This window comes from Lemur catta, chromosome 12 (assembly GCF_020740605.2).
Source record: "Lemur catta isolate mLemCat1 chromosome 12, mLemCat1.pri, whole genome shotgun sequence".
Taxonomy (NCBI): domain Eukaryota; kingdom Metazoa; phylum Chordata; class Mammalia; order Primates; family Lemuridae; genus Lemur; species Lemur catta.
The window spans coordinates 77,702,520-77,721,252 of record NC_059139.1 but is presented as its reverse complement, the minus strand read 5'-3'; the positions used below and the strand labels follow the sequence as shown (position 1 = coordinate 77,721,252).

The following is an 18,733-nucleotide window of genomic DNA, read 5'->3' as shown; positions in this document are numbered from 1 at the left end:
TATTAGAGTAAACAAGCAGCCTGTTTCCAATATTAATTTATAGTCAAATAATTAATTTAGGCTTATGACTCTAAGTCAGAAAATAGAAGAATATCTTACTAAGCTTAAAAACAGGATTAGAAGTTTTAGAAGAATTAAAAGATATGCTTATATGCTTGACATCTATGTACAAGATTAATTTTAGTTCTTTTTTTAACTTGTCAGTGATGCCCAGATCTCAGTTCTTAAGGGTTTTAAAATATTTTTTAATTGACAAATAAAAGTTGTAACTATTTATGTACAATAAGGTTTTGTGTGTTCTTTAGATAATTTAAATAAGGAGGAAATAAAATGTATAAATGCAGTTTAAAATGTCTAATGGTATTTTTTATTAAGTTTCATATATTAATGTGATACAGTAGTCAAAACTTTCTTAAAATTGATTGTTAAAATTTTTTAATTTTAAGAACAGAATAATAAGAACTGAACTAAACACTCAAGAAAGACCAGGAGTTTTCATTTCTAATTTCAGTACATCCCTTATTTTTTTTTTAAAAAGCTCCTGAAAAATCTTTTCTGTTCACAAAGGCCACCCCAAGCCATTAAAAAATATCACATTGACGTGATGTATGCCCAAATGAAAAAGAATGCTATACAATGTTTCCCCATTAATATATATCTGTGGTCCCCAACCCTCGGGCCTGGTCCCTGTCTGTGGCCTCTTAGGGACTGGGCCTCAGAGCTCCACTGCCTCCCTCCCCCACCGCGTCCCCCCCACCCCACCAACCATCTGTGAAAAAATTGTCTTCCGTGAAACCAGTCCCTAGTGCCAAAAAGGTTGGGGACCACTGATATATATGATATATTTTTAATAATGTATTCTCAAATATAGCTGGCCCTCCCTATCTGTGGGTTCCATATTTGTGGATTTAACCAACCTCAGATCAAAAAGATTTTTTAAAAAATTGCATCTGTATTGAACATGTACAGGCTTCTTTTCTTGTCATTTTGCCTAAACAACATGGTATAACAACTATTTACATAGCATTTACGTTGTGTTAGGTATTATAAGTTATCTAGAGACAGTTTAAAGTGTACGGGAAGATGCGAGTAGTTATATACAAACACTACACTATTTTATATCAGGGACTTGAGCATCAGCACATTTTGGTATCCATGCGGGTCCTGAAACCAATCCCCTGTGGATACCGAGGGACGACTGTATACATATCATATGTTACATATTACCTATAATAATAACTATATATCTCAATATTTACGTGTGTGTATATGTATGTGTGTGCACTCCTTTCTCCTCGCATAGGAGAAGCAACTGTAGGCAAGCACTGTGCACTAGGGGTTGGATAATCTTGTCTGAAAGCTGTTTTTCCAGGGCTCTGGTATTCGGTAACCCATGTAGAGAACAAAGGGATTTTGCTCCGTGAAGCCTAATTGCCTGCTGAATAAATACATAAATAAATAGAGGAAGCACTGCGTGCATTAAATGAAGGTAAATATTGACCCTGACACCGTATGTTTGCGGGGGTGCCAGCTGAAGTGTGCTGGCAGGTTCGATCTGTCAGGGGCCCTGCCGGCCCAGCAAGGAGGAGAGACTGAAAGAGGAAGAAGGGCCTCCTGCTGTGTCTTCATCTCCCCGACTCCCCAGCTTCTCCACCAAAGGCAGCTCACAAAGTCAAAAACCCAAAAGAAGAATAGAATGGATATTGGTTGCCTAGCTTCAGATGGTCCCATGAGAGTCTTTGTTAAGTCAGACTGAGGAGGACAGACATATCTTTGTTTTATTTTACCTTTAATTAAGATGGGAGAAATGACTCTATTGGGTCAGTCCTATGAGTGTGTGGGCAACTCCAGCATGCCCTGGTGGAGGAACAGAGCTCCTGTCCTCCAGCACGTCACTTGCTGTCACCTCTCTGAGCCCCAGTTTACTCGACCTCACAAAGAGGATAATAATACTGGTTCTGTCTTTGTCTCAGGTTTCAGAAGCTCAAGTGAGTTAATTATTTAATATATAACAGGGCCAGGAGAAAAGGACTGTGGATATAAGAAAGTCAATTACAATGACTTCTGAGTAACAGGAAGTCACTCTGGAGTATCCTCTCGCCCCACCTTTGCCTTCTGTCCCCCTCCTGCTTTCCAAGCCCGGGTGGCCAACGAGGGGCAAGGACAGGATAGTCAGCTGCCATGATGACGTCTCTGGAGGGATTCCTTCTGTACTCCTAGGTCAAGTACCCAGTGTAGCATCCAACACACTTTCTAAATATCTTGCCCTGGTTTTTCTTTACTTTAAAATTTTTGTTTAAAAGATTAATCCAAGAAGGATCAAGGAAGATCTGTATAATCATTCCAGCAGTTTGTAACACTAGTGTTTGCATGTGGTTATTATTATAATATTACTATTATTTGTTTACTGATTGTCTTATGTGATAGTTGCACTGGTCTCAAATTTCTTCAATAATTGTTCATTTTTCCATTTGTTCTGCATAAACAGGTCTAAAATAAAGTATATCTTTAAGAAATAATTTTTAGTTAGAATTATAGAATAATTTCTATGGATGTAAAAGCAATACAAATTCATAAAAGATTTACATGTGAAGCAAAGAAAAGCAGACACAAGCCTTCAAAGGAATCACCTATGATACTATCATATGCATTACATTAAAGGTCACAGGAAATCAAGAAGGGGGCAGAGAGGAAGGGAGGCGTAAAAACCTACCTATTGGGTACAGCAAACACTATTCAGGTGATGGGCACACTAAAAGCCCTGACTTAAGCATTATAAAAGGTATCCATGTAACAAAAACATTTGTACCCCCTTAATATTTTGAAATTTTTACAAAGATAATTTATTGAGATGAAATTCATACACCATAAAATTAACCATTTAAAAGTGAGTGACTCAATAGCATTTAGTACATTCACCACATTGTGCACCTACCACCTCTATCTAGCTCCAAAATATTTCCATTACTCCAAAGCATCCTTATCCATTAAGCATTTTCTCCCCATTCCCTTCTCCCCCCAAATTTTGGCTATCACCAATATGTATTTCATCTCTCTGGATTTTATCTATTCAGGATATGTCATATAAATTGAATCACATAATATGTGATTTTCTGTGCCTGGTGTCTTTCAATGTATTAATAGCATAGTATTTTGGAGGTTCATCCATGTTATTTATAGCACTTCATTTTTTAAATGGCTGAATAATATTCCACTGTATGCACATTTATAATTTGTTTATTAATTCATCCATTAATGGGCATTTGGGCTGTTTCTCCCTTTTGATTGTTGTGAATAAGTGCTGCTCTATATATGAGTACACATGTACTTGTTTGAGTACCTGTTTTCAATTTTTTTGGTATAAATCTAGGAGTGGAATTGCAGGCTCATTTGGTAATGCTAGTTTAAATTTTTGAGGAACCATCAACTGTTTTCCACAATAGCTGAACAATTTTACATTCCCACCAAAAATGTAGGGAGTTCCAATTTAATTGACCCTTTTATCAATATATAATGTCCTTTTTTGTCTCTTATGACAGCTTTTGACTTACAGTCTATTTTGTCTGATAATTAGTATAGCCACTCCAGCTCTTTTGGTTGCTATTTGCATGGAATATTTTTTTCCATCTTTCAATTTGTTTGTGTCTTTGGATCTGAAGTGAGTTTCTTGCAGACAGCATACAGTTGAATCATGTTTTTATCCATTCTGTCAATCTGTGTCTTTTGAGGGGAGAGTTTAATCCTTTTACATGTAAGTACAGTGATCCTCCTGCCTCAGTCTCCCAAGTGTTTGGGACTACAGATGTGCGTCACCACACTCAGCCGATTTTTCTATTTTTTGTAGAGAGAGGGTCTTGCTATGTTGCTCAGGCTGGTCTTGAACTCCTGACATCAAGTGATCCTCCTGTCTCAGCCTCCCAAAGTGCTAGGGTTGTAAGTGTGAGTCACTGCACCTGGCCCCGTTCACTTTTCTTGGTTCCTTTTCTTTATGTTCCTCAGACTAGATAATTTCAATTGTCCTCTCTTTGAGTTTGCTAATTCTTTCTTCTGCCTCCTCAAATCTGCTGTTGAGCTTCTTTAGTGAATTTTTCATTTCAGTAATCATATTTTTTCAGGTCCAGAATTTTTATGTGGTTTCTTTTTAAAATTTCTATCTCTTTATTGATATTCATATTTTGTTCATACATTTTTTTCCTGGTTTCCTTTAGTTCTTTGTCCATGGTTTCCTTTAGCATTTTGAGCATACTTAAGACAGTTAACTTAAAATTTGACAGTGTCTGTTAATTTTTTTCCTTTGAATGGGCTATACTTTCCTGTTTCTTTGTACACTTTGTGACTTTTTGCTAAAAACTGGACATTTTAATATTATAATGTAACTCTGGATATTGGATTCTCTCCCTTACCCAGGGCTTGCTGTTCTTTATTGTAGAAAACTGCAATCATCCATTTGTTTAATAACTTTTCAAAACTATTTTTTGCAAAGACTACATTTTTTGTTATGTGTGATCACTGAAATATCTGTTACTTTGCTTGTAATTAGCTGGTGTTTTGACAGAGATTTCCTTGAATTCCAGGAGCTAAACACAAAACAAAAAACAACCCTCCCAATCTTTGTGCATTGGCTCTATGATGAGTCACTTCTTTAATACTTTGCCTGGCTGTTTACAACTCTGCCTGAGCCTTCACTCCCTGCTTGCATTGAGCCTAGAGATCGGCCAGAGGTGAAAGTTTAGGGTCTTCTCAGGTCTTTTCTGAGCCTGCATCCTATCCTGGCATGCATGTGGCTTTCTAAATTTCCCGGTATACATGAATGCTTTTGAATGCCCTAATTTCCCAAAGAAACTTGCCAGCTTTTCTTCCCAGGCTTTAGGCTATTTTATTTCTCAACCTTACCTTTTCCCTCAGGTGACTGAAGATTTTTCGTTTGTCTTACAGGGTTTCCAAGCAATGCCTGCTGCTTTTCTACCCTGAGTGTGTTCTGCAATAGGTGAAACAGAGACAAGTGCCTCACATCAGTCCTTCAAGGATCCAGACAGGTTAGAACAGACAAACACGATAATTTGTGAGTGAATAAAGTCTGCTCTGTTTCCTCTCGAACTAGGATCACACACTGGGAACACAGGCTGCTGTCTTAAAGACCAATGCTGAGTTTCCTTCCTGGCTTCCCTTCCCCAATTCCCTTCTTTCCTTTGTCAAATATTTTCTGAGTACCTAGTAGGTGTTAGGTCCTGTGCTTAGAACCAGGACACTAAGGAAAATTAGTAATGGTTCTAAACTCACTTGCCTACAGACAAGTAGGAAGGACAGACAAATAAGGGAGGAGTTTCAGCTGAGTGTATCAAGTGACGTGATGGTGTCAGCAGGCACTAGTCCCTTTAAAGATAGGAACTGGACAACAAATGAACCAGGCTATTAGAAGGACAGAACCAGAATTTTCTAATGAAACAAAGCTGAATGGCATTTCCCTACGATATTTGAAATTTTTCTACATTTTTTTAATCCATGAGAAACATAGATTTTTATAAATTGATCCCCAGTATTACCCATTATACTGCAGAGCTCTAAGAGGCAGCTGAAATATGCTCACGGAATGCAAATATATTATTGGTCATAAAAGGCATGATTGAATATTAAGTAATAAATATTATATTAAAAATCAGATATTTCCAAAGTCAAAGATAATTCTATAACCTCTTTGCTATTTTGAATTAGCCATTAATTGTTACTACATATAATATAGAATTGACTCCTCTTGTAAGCAGTAAAGTATCTTGTTACACTTAAGGTGTGTGAGGCAATATTCTCCCATCAAAGTACTAACTTGGCCCGACCCTGCTTAGTTTCTGAGATTAGAAGAGACCAGGTACACTCAGGGTGGTATGGCCATAGATAGATTCCGGCTTAACATACATGGAAGTTCATTCCACTGGTCTTTCTCACTTAAAAAAGAGGAAAAATGACTCTTGCTTTCAAAGAATGAAATCAAATTATAGCAATTAATAAAATAGAAATAAACCAATAAAAAGAAAAGATTAGTTGAAATGTAGAGCTGATTTGACAGAATCTAAGTCTTTCGGCCCGTTGGGTTTTGGCTGAAGTCCATACGTTTTAAAATGCTTTAGTTTGAAAATTAATCATCTTGTTTCATTTTTGTTGAATGGAACAATGTGTGGTTTAAGAAGGTAAATATTGAATGATTAATTACTTGGAATACTGGATGAGAAAAACTCATTTAGAATTTAAGTTTCTGGTCAAGTGTGGTGGCTCATGCCTGTAATTCCAGCACTTTGGGAGGCTATGGTGGGAGGAACATTTGAGGCCATGAGTTCAAGACCGGCCTGAGCAATACAGTGAGACCCTATCTCTACAAAAAAGTAAAAAAAATAGCTAAGTGTGGTGGTGTGATACTCAGAAGGCTGAGGCGGGAGGATCGCTTGAGCCCAGGAGTGTGAGGCTGCAGTGAGCTATGATTATGTAACTGCCCTCCAGATCCTGGGCAACAGAGCAAAACTCTGTTTCTAAAAAAGAAAAAGCTGAATAGGGCTGTCTCTGCCCTCAAGAAGCTTGCAGTCTAATAAGGGAGACGGAGATACATAAAATACAATCAGTAATTACAATACTGTAATCAGAGAACTATCTATTCAACAAGGAAAAAAAAATCATGGCCGAGCTCGGTGGCTCACACCTGTAATCCTAGCACTCTGGGAGGCTGAGGCAGGCAGATTGTTTGGGCTCAAGAGTTTGAAACCAACCTGTGCAAGAGCGAGACCCTGTCTCTACTGAAAAATAGAAAGAAATTAGCTGGACAACTAAAAATATATAGAAAAAGTTAGCCGGGCATGGTGGCGCATGCCTGTAGTCCCAGCTACTCGGGAGGCTGAGGCAGGAGGATTGCTTGAGCTCAAGAGTTTGAGGTTGCTGTGAGCTAGGCTGATGCCACAGCATTCTAGCCAGGGTGACAGAGCGGGACTCTTCCTCAAAAAAGAAAAAAAAAAGAAAAAGAAAAAGAAAAAAAATCCACATATTGATTTTCTAGCATCCTATGTAATATAGGACCTTTTATATAATAGTGATCTAGCTAAAGATGAATACTTGGTAAGAACTATTATTCTATAAGACTGCAAATTCCATGAGGGTGGAGACCAGTTTGTTCACTCCTATGCCTAGCACACAATGATGGTTAATGAGTACTGACAGAGTTGTAAAATGAAAGAAAATATGTTAACAAAAGGGGAGTCTGAGTAGCATTTGTAAAGTGTATGATTCACATGACAGAAAAACTTGATATATAAAAGCACATATTTGTGAAAGATATAAGGCATAGGATTATTATTTACCTTGAACACATGGTCTTCATTTTGACTTTGACTTGTCAAACAACCCTGGGTATTTAAACCATGATTTGTGTAGTTGGTTGTCCCTGCCTTCTGTCTATGCCTCAATTACCTAGTGCTTCCTGCTTAATGGCCCCTATTTGGGGACCCATGTGGTTCAAGAGAAGCCAATTTTGCCTATTGCTCTGGAGGCGTGTTTTGATAGGCTAAGCCAGTTAGCACATCGCCCTTTAGGCACGGTGATTACTTTAGGGATGGGCAACAGCATCACCACCATCATCATCATCATTTTCACAGCTCTTGTTTATTTACAAATGCCAGGCACTCTTCTAAGCACTGCATTAGCCCATTTGATCCTCACAGCAACCCCGTGGGGTAGGTGCTATTATAATCCCCTCTGTGCTGCTCTGAGGTGCAGAGCTGGTAAGTAGTGAGCTGGGATGGATCCTGAGCTCAGTCTGGCTCTGGAATCTATGCTCCTAATGACTTCACTGTACTGCTTATGACTCAGGCTGGTCCATCAGAGTGAACCCTGGGCCTCCGACTGAGAACGTCAGGGTGGGTGGCTCACTTCCCTCTGTGTGGTGTGGAGCCCAGATGTGAGTCCTGGACCTGCTCCAGCATCTGCTTGCTTCAGGGGAAGCCAGGCTGAGTCCAGGGCCAATCCGTGGAGGCGGCAGAGGTGAAAGGACACAGAGAACGGGAATCAGCATGTGGGTGATGCTGTGAATTTTGTAGTCAGTGAGGCAATAAACTCTCTTTATTTTAGATGTTGGCTTGAGTTGGGTTCCCAAAAGCATCCTGACATCATTTGATTTGCAAAAAATTATATACATACTCTTTTTTATATATATCTGCTTCATGAAAATATTTGAACCTGTATCTTTTACTTACATTTACCAATGAATGTGGTATAGAGACATTAATAATATTAAATATGTTATTTTGGCAGAAAAGACTAGTATAAAAAATAATGTTCTTACTTAACACCATACTTCTTAAATCCTCAAGATGACATTTTGTTCACATTTTAGCATTTCTGAAATTGGAGTACATTCCATAATTGTTGGTGTCCTCAATTAATTGGCAGTGTTTTTCTTTCTTTCTTAGTGGTAAATAAAATCACAGTTACTAACATAGTTGATGGCATCTTAAGGTCAATGAAATATAGTGATAGCAATTTAGTTATGGTTGGATATATTTCCCCTCTTAAGTATTGCTTTATCTTGTCTATAACCTGGACTAAACATATTCAGATATACACTACTAATACATATGTTGTATGTATATACAAAAAAGCTTCAATTACTTTCATACTTTCCTAGAGTTTTGGTGGGCTTATGTTACAAGTAGTGGTGAATTACAATGAGAAAAATTAATAAAGTAAGACTTAAGGGCAGAAGTCCTATGATCAAACCCAGCTTTGACAAGGACTAGACACTTTATCTTCTTGTGTCTCAGTAACTTCATCTGAATTATAATTAAGGGGTGAGATTAGGTGATCATTAAAGTTTATTAAAGAGGTCACTTCTCATTTTGGGCAACTTGACCAAGTCTTCTAAAGGAACAGATTACTATAATTTTTTATTGGTATTGTCTTGGACGTCAGCTGAAGTGCTATCTCTCATGGCATTCAGTGTTTATTCACATCCCGCTGAGTGTGAACTCTGGTCTATAAGTTGCACAAGGAAGGTCTGAAGGATTTACTATTGGCCTAATTGCTCATCTGAGTTAATTTTTACAGAAAATAAGGAAATATCTCACTAAACTTTTGAGATCCAAGTGCCAATCACAGAACCCACTAACACACAGGGCCATGAGAAACCTCAGGGGTAAAGCACATATTTAGGCATACAGCAATGGACTGTATGCTTCCTCTTACTCTTTGTTATCACATCGACAAAAGTTGTCTTTGATTAAGATGATGGATAGCTGGCAAAGTAAGAGTTTGCTAGAAGGTAATCAAGCTGGAGTCCAGTTGAGGGTGCTCAAAGGAATTCTGCATGTAGCATGCCAGAGGTGAAGCTTGTTCAAGTAATCTCACTCATTCATTCAACACGTATTTATTGAGAGTCAACTGTCAAGGACTATACCAGGTGCTTGGGATACAATAGTGTACAAGTCAGACATGCCCCTGCTTTCAGGGACCTACAGTCTAGTAAGGAGGTGGGAATTATTCAGACGATTACACATGGGACGCAGCCTAGACTTGGGAGTCGGGAGAGCTTCTTGGAGGAGGGAGAGCAAAGTTGGATACCTGAGCAGCAAGTGGGATATACCAAGATGAAAATGGGGAAGCAGGTGGAGGTTTTGGGAAGAGGCAGTTTTTAGGAAGAGGAGGGTGTTAAGCTGAGAAAACAGCTCACCATGAGAAAGGGCATGAGGACTCAGGGACTAAAAGTCAGTGATTCACAGACCATCTACTGAACACCTGCTCTGTCAGGTGATATAGTTGCTAGTAGAGATTTTGTTGGCCATGTTTTCCCCTCTTGTTTTGGTGTACATGTTTGGCCTCCTAATGTTTCTCATTTTACATTTTTATAAGACTAATACTTAAAATTTAAAAGATTTATCTGGCCACAGGAGTAATGTTTATCGGAAAAAATTATAAAGATAAATCAAATCATAGAAAACATAATTACTCATAATTCTACCACAAAGATAATCATTGTTGATATTTTAACATACATAAATCCAATCCTTACTCTATGCATGCAGGCTATAGTTTTAATGTTTGATCCCTTCAAATCTCATGTTGAAACTTGATCCCCAATGTTGGAGGTAGGGCTTAATGGTAGGTGTTTGAGTCATGAGAGTGGATCCCTCATAAATAGATTTAATGCCCTCCCTGGAGTCAGGGTGAGTGAGTTCTCACTCCCTTAGTTCCCCTGAGAGCTGTTGTTAAAAAGAGCCCGGCACTTCCCTTTTCTTTTCTTGCTTCCTCTCTTGCCTTGTGATCTTTGCACACTCTGGCTTTCTTTCATATTCCACCATGGGTGGAAGCATCCTGAAGCCCTCACCAGACGCAGATACTGGCACCATGCTTCTTGTACAGTCTGCAGAACTGTAGGCCAAATAAACCTCTTTTCTCTAAAAATTACCTATCTTTAGGTATTCCTTTATAGCAGCACAAATGGACTAAGACAGACAGTGCCCATTTAAAAGATAATATTATAAACTATACTTTGTCTTTTAAAAATGATTTAAAATATGCATTTGTGAATGACTAGGTAACACATGTACAGAATAACAGGATGCGAAATTCTAAAGAGGAATATTAGTGAAATGTTAACTCTCCATTCTAGACTATCCACCAACCACACATGCTCCCTTCTCAGAGGAAATTACTATTTTCAGCTTTCCTTGGGAACCTCTTAATCAGAAGGCCAGATGTGAGTTCAGAGGTCATCTACTCCAGATGTTTCTTTGCCAGATGTTACAATGGGTTGCTTCTTCCCTAGGATACCACCTCTAAGGAAGAGCAATGTGTCACTACCAGATGAAAGAGATGGAAAACCAGCATGCTGGGCATCATAGTCTAGAGGCACTACAATAGTTCAGGTCCCTTATTTTATAGGGAAGCACACTGAGGCACAGAGAGCTCATGGGACTTTTTTAAGGTCACATAGCTAGTTTGACTTAAAATAAAAATGATTGCAATTCTCCTTACCTTCTGTGTTAAGACAAAAATAAAAAAAAAAGATTGCAGAATAATTAAAAGCTAATTTCCCCATTCTATTCCTCAAATTTCTATAGGTAGACTACTACCCATATCACTAAGCTGGTGTTAATTAAATTAAGTTGATATGCTTTATTCAGGAAGCAAACCAGAGTACATTAACCAGGTAAAATAGTTAACCCAGGCCAAGCATGGTGGCTCACAACCTGTAATCCTAGCACCCTGGGAAGCTGAGGGGGGAGGATTGCTTGAATATAGGAGTTTGAGACCAGCCTGAGCAAGAGCAAGACTTTACGAAAAATAGAAAAATTAGCCGTGTGTCGTGGCATGCACCTGTAGTCCTAGCTACTTGCAAGGCTGAGGATGGAGGATCACTTGAGCCCAGGAGTTTGAGGTTGCAGTGAGCTATGATGAGGCCACTGCACTCTAGCTGGGGTCACAAAGCAAGACTCTGCCTCAAAAAAAAAAAAAAAAGTTGTCAATACATTAGAACGTAGGTTACTTAGGTTAGAACCTAGAAAAATTGGAGTCCATTTTAAATGGAGGCCAATTTCATTAACCAGTAATGTCAGCTTCTTTTGTTTAATATAAAAATCTATTTTCATTTTTAATTATTTCATATTCATTGTAAAGCATTCAAACATTTTTAAAAAAATAGACAAAAGTCTCCAGGATCACTGGGGTATGGTAAAAAAAAAATAGACAAAAATGGACTTTCCTATTTGCACTATTACATAAGCTGCTCTTTTTTTCACCTCACTGCTTAACTTGGATAATTTTCTCTGTTAGTCCATATACATTCATTTTATCTTTTCTGGATTTTCTATTATATGCATACATCAAAATTAATTTAGCAAACTGAATCGGGCATTTAGATTGTTTTAAAAGTTTTAATATTATAAACATGCTATAGTAAATACTATTTTACACATATCTGTGTCTATTATTTGATAAGGATAAATTCCTAGATGTTGAATTTCTGGATCAAAATATATGCATATTTAACTTATTGTATTTATGACAGATTGCACTCCAGAAAGCCTGAATCAATTTACAATTGTACCAACAATTGTATCAAAAATTGTATCAAAATATCCATTTGTCCTAATCTTGGCAATCCTTGGAATCTCTTTCAATTGAATAGGCAAAAGATATTAATCTGTTATTTAAAAAACTAAAAAAAGCTCCCCCATCCTCATTTTTGCTAGCTTGCATTTGAATAGAGAAGGGGAAACTAGGTGTTTCAAAGCCAAAGTTCTAAACTATTTATGCTAAATAAAAATCATAGTAACATATTCACTAACAAGGATTAACAACCCTGCAAAATAAGAATTCTCAGTAAACCCCAAGGAACATGTCTTTGGAGATCACAAGGATGAAGAACCAGCTTAGATTGTAGGGCAGTGCAAGGAAATGATTTCCCTTGAAACGTAGGTAGGTAACAGCCTCAAGGCATTCCAATAAACGGGATCTAAGGCTTCAATACTTAGAAGAGAGGAGAGCTGGTTAATGACACATATATGAAGTGAGTCAGAAGGCAGGATGGTCTTAAAAACTGGATGTGCCTGGGCACATACTATATTAGAGATAAAAGTGAGTAAAGTGTCCAAATAAACTAAGAAGTAGTGAGACCAAAACAGGGATATTTTCCTTTCTTAATAACTATTCTTTCTGATGTTATCTACTTGGCAGGGTCTTCAATGCTTTTTCTCTTGAAAGGGATTAATCTGATGGATGAGGTAGAATAATAAGGAGGCCTACTGATGAGGAATGACCCCCCCAATTATTCTCAGGTAATTAGGAGAATTTTTATTATTTTTTGGAAATATGATCTCTAGAGCAGTGGTTCTCAAAGTTTGCTTGCCAACCAGCAGCATAAGCATCACCTGGGAACTTGTTAGAAATATGCAAATTCTGAGGCCCCACTCCAGACCTTGAATCAGAGATTCTGCAGGTGGGGCCAAAAATCACTGCTTTAACAAGTCCTGGTGATTGTGCTGCATTGCCCTGGGGTATTTACGTAATTAAACTATTTACTTATTTATTGTCAATGATTTCAGACTGTTTTTTTTTCTTTTTCAAGTTACCATTAACTTTCTGAAGTTTGGAAAATGAAAAATTATGAAAAGATGACAGAAGACACGAATGGTTTAAATACATCTTTCTAAAGAGAATATGGTGTTTTAAAAAGAATTCTGAGTCTTTTTGGCATTTTGAAGTGCATGTTTCAGCAAGGGGTGGGGGAGAGTTCTATGTAAAGTGAAACTTCTTCCAGGATGAGTATTCCTACAGCCCTTCATAGATGGAGGCCCTGCACATTTCTATGGAGTTTTATATATTCTGAATTTGTCATTTGACTCATTTACCTAGGCTCATTATGACAAAATATCATCTTGACCAAAGAAAATATTTTGTTAAAATATCTCTGAAAAGAGTTCAAGGGTTTGACGCAAAACTTCAAATAGAGTGTGTTATGTTATGCACATGTTGAAAATGATAGGATTTTCCTGGGGCGGAAATGTGTTTAAACAGGATCTTGTTAATTTGTTTTTCTGGATAGACAAAGTCTTCCTCCAAAATTTTGAGGAAGATATATAGTCAACTTTTTATGAAACTGCAAAACTGTTATCCAAAGTGGTTGAACAATCTTACACACACACCAGCAGTGCATGAGAATTCAAATTGCTCCACACCCTCACAGATACTTGGTATGCTGGTATATAGCTTGGTATGGTAGCTACTCTATTAGGTCTATAGCAGTATCTCATGATGATTTTAATTTGCAATTCCCTAATGACTAAGGATGTGAAGCATCTTTCCATGTGCTTATTTGCCATTTGTATCTCTTCAGGTCCAGTCATTCCACTCCTTTTATTTCCAAAAGAAATAAAACCATACGTCCATATAAAATCATGGATCCTTTCTATGGACTGAATTGTGTCTCCTCAAAATTCATGTGTTGAAGCCCTAATCCAACATGACTGTGTTCAGAGACAGGGTCTATTAGGAGGCAATTAAGGTTAAATGAGATTGTAAGGGTGGGTTCTGATTCTATAGGATTAGTGTCCTTGTAAGAATAGACCCCAGAGGGTGCTCAGGCACACTCAGTCTTCCCAGCCCCTGATCTTTCCTTCCTTCTCTTTGTCTCCCTCTCTCTCTTCTTCTCTCCCTCTCCTCCTCTCTCTAAAAGGACACAATGAGGTCATGTGAGCACACAGCAAGATGGAGGGTACCTCCAAAGCAGGAAGAGGCACAGAAACCCACCTTGCTGGGACAGAGATCTTGGACTTGCGGTGCCCAGAGCTGTGAGGAAATGCCTGTTGTTTAAACCATCCTGTCTATGGCATTTTGTTATGGCAGCCTGAGCTGATTAATACAATCTGCATAGCAGCTTTATTTGTAGCAGTCAAAAACTAGAAACTGGCCGGGCGTGGTGGCTCACGCCAGTAATCCTAGCACTCTGGGAGGCCAAGGCGGGTGGATCGTTTGAGCTCAGGAGTTCAAGACCAGCCTGAGCAAGAATAATAGAAAGAAATTAGCTGGACAACTAAAAATATATAGAAAAAAATTATAAATAAAAAGCTAGAAACCACCCAAATGAAGGGAAAAACAAATTATGGTATATACATACAATGGAATACTATTGAGCTATAAAAATACATGAACTACTTATATTCATAACATGGATAAATCTCAAAATGATTGTGCTGAGTGAAACAAACTAGACAAAAAAAGAGAGTACACTATATGATTCCAGTTATATAAACTCCAGAAAATGCAGTTAACTGACAGTGACAGAAAGCAGATCTCTGGTTGCCTGGGAAGTGAAATGTGGCAAAGAATGGGAGGGAGGGACTACAAAGGTACAGGAGGAACTTTAGCAGGTGATGGGTGATGGATGTGTGTACTAGCTTGATTGTGGTGTTGGTTTCATGGGGGTACAGATATATCAAATTGTATACTTTAAATATACGCCATTTATTATATGTCAATTATACTCAATAAGGTTGTTTTTAAAAACCCTGTGGAATCCTATTATCTCTAGGAAGCTCCAATTTTGTGTTAAATAGAATTAAAGTTTTATTTTCTCTGGTTCCTGTTAAAGAAATGGAAAAGAAAACGCCTCACTCAGAAAAGGCTGTCATATGTATAAGACATCACGGTTTTGTACCTTTCCTTGTGAGGAGCCTGGAACAGAATCCCTGACTCACCCCAAACCCAGCCTTTCCATTACCATCCGAGGTAAAAAGATAAAAAGCAAAAATCCCCCAAACCAAATCAAACAACCATAAAACAGATGGCAGCAAAACGCAGAAACAAATGATTACACTTGGGCATTTTGGTGTTGCAAGCTTAGAGGGCTCAGCTGGATATTGTGGTAAAGAATGAAAAACTGTTAATGACACATTTCAATCATATTTCATAATTGATATCAGGAATACTATATTACAGATAAAGCAAGGTCTCCACAGGTAGAGATGGTAAAATCTAGAATAACAAGGTGTCAGCTCATAAGTCAGGCAAAATTTTGAAAATAAAACCCAAAGCCGAACACAGAATTTGATTAGAAATTCAAAACCTGCTTCAATTTCACAGAAAGCTCGGAAGATAAAATAGGGTTTTATTCTTAGCCTTAGGTAAGGTTCCTGCCAAACATGAACTTTATATCGCACTTGGGGGGGTGGGGGGTGGGCCGGTCCACTGTTTGGATGGGGCCACAATAGCAGGAAAGGACGAGGCTTCTTACAGAAGGCCCTTTGTGGCAAATTACTATGGGAGGAAATCGTCTCAGAGTTGCAAATTGTTCATTTCATTTCTACTGTGCTGCGGAAGCCAGGTTTTTTGTTTGGTTTGTTTTAAGTGCTAAAGTTCTAGGTTTTGAGCTTGGGCTACCCAGTCAACAAGTGGTGGAAGAGCAAACTTAAAACTATGATGCCAAAGCTCTTGCTCTTTCTAATACTCAATACAGAGTAGTTTTCCGGGAGGCCTGCCGTGAAGCCTGCCCCGCGTCCTCCCCTTGTTTCCCACCCGCTACGCTACTCCGTGTTAACTCGCTGAGGGCTCCCAGCCGGCGAGCACAGATTGCACCTGCTCCGAAACCCAGCGGGGCCCAGGCCTCGCCCGCAGCTCACTCGGCCTCAGCTGCCTGTGCACGGACGCGAGGACCCACCAGGGGTCACTGCAGCCTCAGAGCTATTGTGCCCGCCAGTCCTGGACGCGGCCGGCCTCGCGGAGGGCGTGGGGCAGGGATCGTTGAACGCTGGGGTCCGAGCAGAACTGCCCCCGCCGTCCAGGGCTAGCCTCCGGGTCGCCCTGGGAAACCGACGCGGCGAGCTGCGGACCGCCCCTGTGCCGGGGCGCAGCGCCCGGCTTCCTCGCGCGGACCTGCCCGCACCTCGCCACTGGGACCACCTCCGCTCCGCCCGCCGCCCCCCGCTGATACCCCACCCAGAAGGGGCTCCCCTGCTACGGCCATCGGGGGGAGCCCCCAGCTTCGCTTCAGGGCATTTTGCAGACGCCCGAGCCGGGCCCAGCAGCACCTGGGCTGCTCCCGCCCAGGGCGCCGCCCCTCGCGCCGCCAAGAGAACTTTCCACTCTTCCCGGAGCCGGCGCGGCCTGGCGCGCCCTGGGCACACCCCCGCCCGCCGCGTTCCCAGCTGGGGCGCCCGCTGGTCCCCCGACACCCGGCTTGTCTGAATGTTCTGCAGCCGCAGCGCTCCGCCGCGGCGGCAGGGCATTCCTGGAGGGAAAGCTTGAACTTGGCCATACACGGCCCCCCGTGATGAGCTCGAAGGTCCCCGGAGGGGAGCCGCACCCCGTGACGAGCTGACCTCCCCCGCTGGTGTCGGTAAGGAGCCCGTTGTCCTTTGCAGCCCGCTCCCGGCTTCTCGGTGCCCGTGGGTTGCAGTGTGGGGGTAGCGAGCTGAGCGACGGCCCTCGCTGCTGCCCCTGCGCCCCTGGCTGGGGCGTCGTGGGTGCCCCTGACGAAAGAAAAGCCGCGCGCTCCCCGTTCGGCGGACCGCGCCAGGGCCGCGGGGCGGGGTCGGAGCGGGGAGGCCGCGCCCGCGGGGGCTCCGCAGGCCGAGGGCAGGCGGGTGCGTCGCAGCCACGCTCGAATTGGTGCGGTTGCAGGGAGCTGCGGAGCTTCCAGGGGCTTCCAAGTCCAGGGAGGGCCTCGAATTCTCGTCCCTCCCCTTTCTTGTATCTTGCCCCCATTGCCAGGCGACTTTTGTCGTCCCCAGGATTGCCAGAGGGCCCGCGGCGACCCGCCTTCGGAGGAGCCGGAGCCGCAGGATGCGCGGGGACGCGCCGCCGCCCTCCGCGCCCAGCTCCGCCGGCGTTTCCCTCGCGGCTCCCGGGCGCTGACTCTCCCGGGCGCGGACTCTCCCGGCTTCCCCGCCCTCACAGCCTCCCACAGCGCCGGGCGCCTCGGCCTCGCGGCCCCGGACCCCGCCGGTGGCTGCTCCTCTGGCCCTGGCCACGGTGTGGACAGTAAATTAATGCATCGCGCTTGAGGGGCAGGGGCGCCTCGGTCGCGGGTCTCGCCTGGCCGGAGACGGCCGCAGCCGACATGGGCTGTTTCTGCGCTGTTCCGGAAGAATTTTACTGCGAAGTTTTGCTCCTGGATGAATCCAAGCTAACCCTCACCACGCAGCATCAGGGCATCAAGGTAGGTGCGGCCGGGAGCGCGTTTGGGGGTCGGCAGCCGGGTGGGCGCCGAGGTCCGCCGCTTTGTCTGAGGGCTGTCACCGGTCGAGGCCGGCGGCTGCGTCTCTGCGCGGTGGGAAGGAATGGCAGCCGCCCCTTGCGCCCGGAGACGGGGTGGACGTGTTAGGGTGGGTTAACTTTGAGCTTCTTCATAAAGGAAAGTGAGTTTGACATCTCAAAGGTTATTCGAGCCACCAACTCCCACCTGCAATCCACAGTCCTGCAAGGGAGACCAAAACTCTTCCCCAAACCGGTTTCCTCCAAAAGTATCTGGGCCCCCTGAAGCTGCCAAAGAGGCGCAGAATTGATTCTACCGGCTGCACCCCACCACGGCGTGGAAGTTCGGTTTCCCTCAGCCTTGTTGAAGGCTCATTTCTTGATAGTGTCCTTATAGACGTAAACTAGTTTACTCGTTGAAATACATTAATGGGTCATTGTGATTGTGTTGTCTGGGTTTGTAGTTAGGTAATGCTACGTTTAGACTGAAAATACTTTCCCTTTCCTCAAGTGAACTGGGTTTATCCGCACATTTAAATAAACGTCTCTCAGAGCAACTCAGTAATAACTTTGCTCCTGTGTGTAGGTCATTAAAATGCAATTACTACATTAACGTAGAGAACCCAAACAAAAAGGCCGTGGAGCTTGCAGGATCCACTTCCTTAATTTTGATGAGTACGTACTTGTGTTTATAGTTGACAACCTGATGGATGCGCCTGCGCGCTTGTTTTTCTCTTGCAACAATGTAACTACCTAGAGGAGATATGAATCCGGAGCGTTTTGTTGTTTTGTTTCCTTTTCTCCTTCGGTTTTAAATCACTAAGGCATTTTAGATAACGCAGCAGCTGAGTCTGGTGAAGGGAAACCGCCCGCTTTATAATAGAGCTGGCCATATGAGAAATCATGTGTTGAGGCTGCCAAATACCCTCTCCTAGACTTGTCATCTCAGAAGCTAATCCTAATGGGCTAGGCCCTGGGCATTTCCTTTGTGAATCAGTTTTTACATAGCTTTATG

The 18,733-nt window shown here is 41.7% G+C and overlaps 1 protein-coding gene and 1 pseudogene across 2 annotated transcripts in view; one reads left to right on the top strand and one right to left on the bottom strand.

Moving 5' to 3' along the window:
- Positions 1 to 16,006: 16,006 nt before the first annotated feature.
- On the bottom strand, positions 16,007 to 17,586 carry LOC123648183 (annotated as a pseudogene).
- The window catches only part of EPB41L4A (erythrocyte membrane protein band 4.1 like 4A), a 232,472-nt gene continuing 230,833 nt past the window's right edge, over positions 17,095 to 18,733 (top strand). For both annotated transcript variants that reach the window (XM_045566141.1, XM_045566139.1), the window contains exon 1: positions 17,095 to 17,683. In XM_045566141.1, coding sequence (XP_045422097.1) covers positions 17,585 to 17,683 — 99 coding nt within the window. In that variant the 5' untranslated portion in view covers positions 17,095 to 17,584. The remainder of the gene's footprint in view (positions 17,684 to 18,733) is intronic.